Source organism: Zonotrichia leucophrys, unplaced genomic scaffold (assembly GCF_028769735.1).
Source record: "Zonotrichia leucophrys gambelii isolate GWCS_2022_RI unplaced genomic scaffold, RI_Zleu_2.0 Scaffold_922_19288, whole genome shotgun sequence".
Taxonomy (NCBI): Eukaryota; Metazoa; Chordata; class Aves; order Passeriformes; family Passerellidae; genus Zonotrichia; species Zonotrichia leucophrys.
Window position 1 is genome coordinate 10,638 of NW_026993127.1, and position 8,651 is coordinate 19,288.

Here is an 8,651-nt window from a genome sequence, read left to right on the forward strand (position 1 = left end):
TCACACACACAACAAGACAACAATAAGGTACCTCTTACTTTCACACCTCTTATTACAAGTTTAGCCTTACTGGCCAGTTTTGGTGCTATTGGATATCCTTTCTACCTAGCTGTTTTTTTCTAACTTTAGATGTTACTTTGTTGAGACAGGACTTATCTGCTCCTGTATCAACCAAAAATTCAAATTCTTCATTTAGGGGTCCCACCTCAAAGTTTACCAAGGGCTCTTCTAGATGTTGCATCGGGTCCCCTATATTAAAAAGCCCCTGACCCTCTAATTGTCACCTTTAAGGATCTTCCCTACTAACAGTTCTCCTAAGGGACTATTGGGATGTATATACCTCAGTCTCTTACCGGTCTTTCTACTATTACACCCTCCCATTTTCCAGGTCTTAACAGTAAAAAATCCCAAAGGTGCCTTTACTGACCAGTAATTTCAAAAAGAACCTTCTTTGAGGAGCTTCAGCCTCCTCCACTGAAACTTCAAATTTCTGCCTGATGCTCAGGACTTTATACTGAAACAACTGCCCAATCTCTTGATTGCCTAACTTTCCCCACGTCAGGTCTTACATCTATCGGGACTTGAACACACGAAACCTCAGCCTAAGAATCCGGGTCGTGCCTGACTCCCTCAGTCAGGAAGAACAACTGCCTGATTTTTAGTTTGCCTAACCCGCCAATTTTTAGGCTTCACCGTATCAGGACTTAAAAGCAAACCACAGCCTCCTTCGCTGGGGTTTGTGCCTGGCTCCTGTGCCAGGACTTACTTTTGCCTGCAGGGCTTGTGAGCTACCCGAATCCTTCTCAGGACTGATAAAATCTTACGCGAATCGTTCTCGAGACTTACAAATGCTACCCGAATCCTTCTCGGGACTGACAAATCTGCCTGACTTCCCTCTGTCAGGACCTATTTTGGGTGCGTGCCACTCATACAAATATTCCCTCCGCACGCCCGGAGGGGGGGGGCCCTTTATTCCCCCTTGGGAGACGACTCACTCACGCTGATTCCAAGCTCCGCCCCCTGTTCCCAGCCGGATCCTTCGCAGGAGTCCGGAACCGCAGTACTGAGAGGTCCGCTCTAGCTTCGAAGGTCCGGCTGCCGGCCTTCGTCTCATTCACACACACATGCGCACGTCTCCCGCTCCCGCCACCAGCTTTCTCACCAATCCGGTGCTCCGGTGCTTCTCTGCGTCGCTGCTCCTGAGCCGATCCTTCTGGTCCTGGTAGCCAGCTGTCCTGAAGTCCAAGATGGCCAGTCTTGAGTCTTCTTGCGGCGTGGCTATCCCGGACGAGCACCCCCAGCTGAAATAAACAGGGCCAGGAGACTTCTTCTCCTTTATAATGCCTTTATTAAAAGTGATCAGCTCAGGATTGGGCGGCTCGGCGGGGCTGCAGTCCCCGTCGCGTCTCCCAGGGCGACTCAGAGGAGGAGGATATGCGCAGCTCCGTCCACTAGGGGCAGAGTCGGGGATCCAGTCCTCGTGGGAGCCTTTAGGGCGTGAGGTCCCCGTCAGATGTTGCTTTGCCTGGTTCGGTCCTGTCTGGTCCCGGTGTCCGGACGACTCTCTGCTCAGGGCGAGAGGGGCTCCGAAGGTGTTCAGCATCTCTGCAGGCTCAGCACTCGGCTCCTCACGTCCAGACATCACTTTAGTCTCTCAATTCTTATTTGGCTCGTTGTTTTTGGGGTTTTCTCTGTGGGTTTGGAGTCGGGGTCCCACAAAGCATTCTGGTCTTTGGAGTCACTTTGCATAACCCCCCCCCACCCTCTCAGGTGTCTTCCCTATGCTGGAAGGGCGCACTGCCTCGGGGAAGGGCCATTTCCCCACCCAGCCAGGCTTTTTACTAATACAAAAGAAGGAGATAAGCCTTAACAACCCGGTATTACAATAACAAAGCACTAAGAATCCTGGCAGCGCCTGAGACCTGGCTGCCCCCCTGCAACTCTTTCTCACAAAAAAAAAAAATTAACTGAATTTTTGTTCATAACTGTTCTTTCTGGAAGAACTCTTGGAAACTTGGACACAGTTCCTCCTTCCTCTTGTGGAACTTATGGGAGAACTGATGAAAAAAATGGCTGTTGTGTTAACCAGGGAAAAAGGGAATATTTTGTTTTCCTTCCTTGAAATGTTTGTTAAAATAACAAGAGGAAAGGGAGCAAATGATACCAGCAAGACTGACAAGATTCATTCACCCAATGGTGAGGAACACAAGGCTGCTGAAAGTCCCAGAAGAAGCCCAGCTCAAGTAGCTAAATTCCCAAATAACTCCAACCAGGGGTCTCCAGGAGGATTCTTTTAGAGAGTGTTCAGAGCTGGCAGATTCCAGACTCGAGAGCCAGATATCTCCGGGCTCCCCAAGAGGAGCTTTTTCGGGGGGAGAGGAGCCGCGATCACCCCTCGGGAGGGTCCCGGGGGGTCCACGTAGGGATGGCCCGGGACCGCCGGGGCGGGACATTGGTTTTGGGGATCCCCGTGAGAGCTGGGTCTGTGGAACAGGGGACTCCCGGGGCGGGGAGAGAGGAAGGGGCGATACCGGAGCTGGGGGACCCCCGGCAGCCCGGAGATGAGGCGGGGACGGGACCCCCTGACCCTGACAGGGGTGTCCTGGGGTGACTTCATGATGCTCGTACCCCACCGGTCTGTTTAGCCCAGAAATGAGTTCTGCACCTTTAAGGCTGGTTCTGAGAGAGAAGGGGAGGAGGAAGAAGCTGCAGTTTGTTTTCAGAAACTGCACTCACTCCTCTACATTCCAGCTGCTGGATGGACTAACAGCAGGACAGAGCTGTCCTTTGCTTTTAGTCAGTTTTTATGTCTCTGAGGCAGAGAAGTTCTCCGGACTTTGATTTTTCTTTTTCTTTGGAGCTGTTTAAACCTGCTCTGGACTGAACAACCAAAATACCACCAGCAGCTCTTCCCTGAGGCCCACCGGGACGGGCCTGGGCCGAGGCATTTCCAGCGCTGGACGGACTGATAAGAGACTGATAATAGACTGATAAGTGACTGATAAGACACTGATAAGACACTGAGTGGGCCGAGCTACAACCCAAGGAGGGACTTTCGGAGTTTGTCATCTATTTTGGAGCAGCAGGAGGTTTTATTGCTTAATATTGTTCAATTTTTGTGCTGGTGAATGCTTTGCCTGTAAAATAAAGTTTTTTTAGACTTTTCTCCCCGGAAATATTTTCCCGGACTGGCTGAGGGTGGTGCTGCTGAATCGGCATTCTAGAGGAAACTCCTTTTAGAGGGTTTCAACCAAATTTGCCCTAAACCAGGACAGGGTGGTGGAAAGAAGGGGGAACCCCAAGTGGCTGGATTGAGGGGAGGCTGGAGAGGGGGACATTGGGACCCCAGAACCTCCCAGAATCCCTAAGCAGAACCCTGGAGAGAAGGGATCCCCAGGACCCATGGGATCCCCACCAGCCCTGAGAGAGGGGGGCCACCAGAACCCCAGAGGGATGAGACTGGAAATGGGAAACTCTTTGTGGTTTTTTTTTTCATTCACTCTTGATTTTTGGAGGTTTTTATGCACAGCAGGTGACTTCTAGAGATAGACTTGGGTGGGACAAATCCCCAACCCAAGGCATTCACACCTTGTTTTTCTCCAAACCAGGATTTTCCCCAAACCTTCCCACCGTGACACCCCCCCTGTCCTACTCTGGGTGAGCTCAATCCCAAACCTGACCCCAATCCTGGTCGCAGTCTCACTCCATGTTTAGACACACTCAGTTGTGTATTTATTCTCATCCCAGTCCCAAACTAATCTATCCCAACCCCAGCCCGAAAGTTAATCCCATGTCTAGCCCTAACCCCAATCCCAGCTCTAATCTGAATCTCAGCTCCAACTCCAAGCCCAGCCCCAATTCCAGCCGCTTCCTAAATCCTCAGCCCCAAACCAAATCCCAGGTTCAGCCCTTCTGGGGGTTTGGGGGTGTCTCTGTCCCTCTGACCCCGATGATGTTTGGGTGGGGTCACAGCAGGGCTGAGAGGGACAGAGACCCCCCCGGCCTCCCCAGGTGTGAGAAGGTCGGAGAGCCCCCCCAGCCCCGAGCACCCTCAGCGGTGAGAGGGACACAGAGCCCCTGGTCCCCAGCCCTGCACAGGCATTGCCTGAGGCCAGAGGGACAGAGACCCCCCGAGCATCCCCCAGGGTGAGGGCACAGAGACCCCCGAGCATCCCCTGGGCTGAGAGGTTCAGAGACTGCCCCGAGCACCCCCTGGCAGATGGGTGGGAGGGAGGGAGACCCCCCAGGCATTCCCTGGGGTGAGAATGATGGAGAACCCCTGGGAATGGCCTGGGGTGAGAAGGACAGGGACAGGGACACCCCTGGGGAATGCCCTGGGGTGACAGGGACAGGGGCACCCCCTGGAGAACAGCCTGGGGTAACAGGGACAGGGACAACTCCTGGGGAACAGCCTGGGGTGACAGGGACAGGAAAAATCCCCCCAAACCCCTCCCAAGCATCCCCCAGTGCGAGAGGCACAGAGACCCCAAACATGAATAAACCGACATTCCAAGCAGTGATGTGGCAATTCCAATATTTATTTCTTCCTGCACAGCTCCAGCTCAGCTGCTGGCAGGTTCTGATAACAGGAAAGCGGAAATTTGGCCCAATACAGATTATTAAAAGGAATAGAAAGCTCTGTGTAGCAGTCACAAAGGTGACAGGGATAAAGAGAAAAATGATTGTCACATTTGGTAATGCCCCCAGGCCTGCGAATTCAGGACTTATTCAGAAATTTATCTACTAGAGCTGGGCTTCTTGTGGGACTTTCAGCCACCTTGTGTTCCTCACCGTGGGGTGAATGAATCTTGTCAGTCTCACTGGTAACATTTGTTCCATTTCCTCCTGTGATTTTAACAAATTTATAAGGAAAGACAGCAAATTATTTTCTTTACACTGGCCACCCATAAAAGCCATTTTCCTCATCATTTCTCCCATAAAGAAATAAAATTTTATAAGCTCCATAAGCTCCCCAGGAGGAAGGAGGGACTGTGTCCAAGTTTCCAAGAGTTCTTCCAGAAAGAACCACAACTTCATCAGTGGAGGGAACCATGCTGTTGTCAAAGGCACTTGGGGTCAGAGAACAGTGCCCTGAACACACTGTGCCAAAATAATATGTCAATATGGTTAAGAAAATTGTTAGAGAGATGCCTCTGCCCCAATTAATGTACTAACACGACGAAATCCAAAATGGATTTTATTGAACAGTAAATGTGAGGTAGAGAGAGAGATGGAAAGAAAGAGAAAAGATGAGTGACAAGGGCCAGAGACCTAGCCTGGAGCAGGGCAAGTGTGACATTGTCCCCTGTGTGTGTGGCCTTCCCAGGGTGGGGGTTTTACACCTGATCCAGTTTGGGTAAGGGGGGTGGTGTTCACCCCCTGAGCAGGGATTACCCCACTGTTTCAGGTTGCCATGCAAGATGTAACCAAATGCATGTTTTCAATCCCCATCTTCATCAACTGCTATAAACAGGTGGGGCAGGGTTCTTTATCTCTTCCATGACTCAGCCCTGATAACGCCCTCCAGGGGAGATATCTTCTGTGAATGGGCCATTGAGTGTCACTGCAGGACTGATAAAATTCCATCATCCCATTGTGGGATGCTCCGCCCAGGGGGAGGATCCAAGCATTCCTACCTGGATATAAGCTGAGCCTTACAACACCAGGAGCAGCTTGCCTACTGGATTCCCAGAGCACAGGAGCTCCATAACCACCACTGGACCTTCAGAGAAAGACCAGATCCTTCTACAGGATCACAGCTCTGACAGAATCACGTTCATCTCTCCAGCAGGACTGCAGCCACCCTTTATTGGGACAGCTGCCACCACCCTGACCAACAGGGTTTCAGGTTATATCCTGACTCTGTCAGTTTAAGGCAGCCTTTCTATATCGTTGCCTGGATCTTCATTTTCTTTTAAATTGTAATTCTGGTTTAGACCCTCCCCAGTTTTGCCTTAAACCCAGTGAAAACCTAAATGTACTAATTCCTTGTTTTCTTCCCAGAACAGGATTTCCCATCCCCAAACCTTTGCCAGATGGAAAAGGAGGCTGTGAGGAACAGGAAGGATCCCCAGGACACCCAGGCAGGTGAGGAGGAAGTCAGTGCCCCTTTCCCCCTCTCTCTGGCTCCATCTCCCAGCCCAACACGGCCCCCAGCTGCAGGACAACCCTGCTACCAACCCCATCGTGCTGGGGATGCTCTGAGGGAATCTCCTTCCCCTTCCTTCTGGCACAGAGACAAATCCCATCCTCTCCTTGTCTTTCCTCTCCCAGACAAGAAGCTGAGGATGGAGACCAGGGAGGACAAATCGCCAGGGCAGAACCTCGTGAAAGAGGCCGTGATGAGTGACTCCAGGGCACAGGAATTCAATAGGGAGGAAAATCCCCACAGATTCCATAGGAAGAGGGGCTCCAAACCCAGTCTGGGGTGGTCTGAGGAGGAAAGACCCTCCCTTAGACAAGAAGGTGGTCAGAGCTTTAGCCAGAGCTCAGAGCTGGTGGTCCATGAGCAGCTTCATGATGGAGAGAAGCACTACAAGTGCTTGCAGTGTGGGAAGAGCTTCAGGCAGAGCAGCACCCTGATCCGTCACCAAAGCATTCACACCGGGGAATGGGCCTACGAGTGTGGGGAGTGTGGGAAGGGCTGCAGCTACAGGTCAGAACTCATCAGGCACCAACGCATCCACACTGGGGAAAGGCCCTACGAGTGTCCCCAGTGTCAGAAGAGGTTTCAGAGCAGCTCCAATCTCCTCCTGCATGAGCGGATTCACACGGATGAGAGGCCCTTCCACTGCCCTGAGTGTGGGAAGGGCTTCAAGCGCAACTCCAACCTCATCAGGCACCGGTGCATCCACACTGGGGAGAGGCCCTACGAGTGTCCCCAGTGTCAGAAGAGGTTTCAGACCAGCTCCAATCTCCTCCAGCACCAGCAGTTTCACACAGAGGAGAGGCCCTTCCGCTGCCCTGAGTGTGGGAAGGGCTTCAAGCAAAACTCCAACCTCATCAGGCACCAGCGCATCCACACGGGGGAGAGGCCCTACCAGTGCCCAACCTGTGGGAAGAGGTTTCACACCAGCTCCAATCTCCTCCTGCATGAGCGGATTCACACGGATGAGCGACCCTTCCGCTGCCCTGAGTGCGGGAAGGGCTTCAAGCACAACTCCACTCTCATCAGGCACCGGCGCATCCACTCTGGGGAGAGGCCCTACGAGTGTCCCCAGTGTGGGAAGAGCTTCACCCAGAGCTTTCACTTGACCAATCACCAACGGAGGCACCGGAAAGGGAAGGCCTCCAATGCCCCAAGTGCAGGAGGATTTTATGCACTGCCCCAACTCCAATCATTGAAGTATCCATGTTGGGAAGAGCCCTGATGATCCATGTTCCCTATGATCCATGCTGGGAAGACACCTTTACCTTTTCCTGTCCCTGCCAATGACATGATGTGGGATGGAAAAACATGAAGGTCTGGCCCTGGCCCTGTCATTACATTCACTCCCACCTCAGGTCATTGTTAGGGGCAGGAAAGGGACTCTCTCTCTCCCTGCGGACAAGGGTGAAATTTCCAGGAAGGGAAATTGTGCCCAGGAAGACCCAGCAAGTTGTGTTGTGGTCTGTAAACAGTCCCTTCTGTTATCAATATTGTTTTTGTTTTTGTTTGTTCCTTATCTTGTTGGTGTTCTCAGTAAATTGTTCTTATCTCAGCCCAGAATCTTTGCCTTTTGTGCTTTCCATGGGAGGTGGGATGGCAGCAAGGGCAGTGCAGTTTTAGCAGGAGCAGGAAACTGGGGAATCCCATTCCTGAACCCTGGGCTGTGGAAACCGAGCATCCCAGCTGGTCCCAGCCCTGGTGGCCATGGCAACAGCCTTGGGAGCGGGTCCCTGGCTGGGGCTGTGGGAACCTCTTCCCTCTGGTGCCCAGGGACAGGAGTGGAGGGAACAGCTGCAGCTGAGTCAGGGCAGGCTCAGGTTGGATGTCAGGAAAAGGTTTTTGCCCAGAGGCTGCTGGGGCCCTGCCCAGGCTCCCCAGGGAAGGGTCCCAGCTCCAGGGCTCTCTGAGCTCCAGCAGCGTTTGGACAGCGCTGCCAGGCCCAGGCTGGCATTGTCGGGGTGTCCTGTGCAGGGCCAGCAGTTGGACTGGAGGATCCTGATGGGTCCCTCCCAGCTCAGCCAATTCTGTGGTTCTGGGATCCCATGAGCCTGGGGATGGGGCTGCCAATGGTTGCCATGGCAACGGCTGTGGCTGCAGGCCTGAGCTGGTGTCCATGGCAACCACCCCTGGCATGGGGTCTCCATGGAGCTGCTGAGGGACTGAGCATAGCAACAGGGGGCTGGTGATGGTTGCCTGCTAAGGATCAGATTTGTCACAGGCCCTCAGAGAGGTTCCATGGGGACTTTCCAAGAGTCTCTAGCCTGTTCCAGAGCTGGAATGTCACAGGCACAGACAGGGGTCCATGGAGACCTCCCAGGGCTTTCTGGGGATGGTAAAGAGCCCTGTGGTCAGAGGCAGTCACAGCCATTCCATGGTGACATCCCAGGGGACCTTGTGCTGCCAAGGCACCGATCTGTCACAGGCACTCACGGGGGCTCCACGGTGACATCCCAGGAGTCCCCAGGCTGCCAAAGGGCCAGGATGTCCCAGACACTCACAGGGT

The 8,651-nt window shown here is 53.0% G+C and overlaps 1 protein-coding gene across 1 annotated transcript; it reads left to right on the plus strand.

Moving 5' to 3' along the window:
* Positions 1–2,561: 2,561 nt before the first annotated feature.
* Positions 2,562–7,302, plus strand: LOC135442055 (zinc finger protein 3-like; the record flags this gene model as incomplete). The annotated part of the gene is made up of 2 exons (XM_064701604.1): positions 2,562–2,624; positions 6,801–7,302. Coding segments are annotated over exons 1-2 (565 nt in total), but the record flags the coding sequence as incomplete, so codon positions are not given.
* Between the last annotated feature and the right edge of the window lie 1,349 nt (positions 7,303–8,651).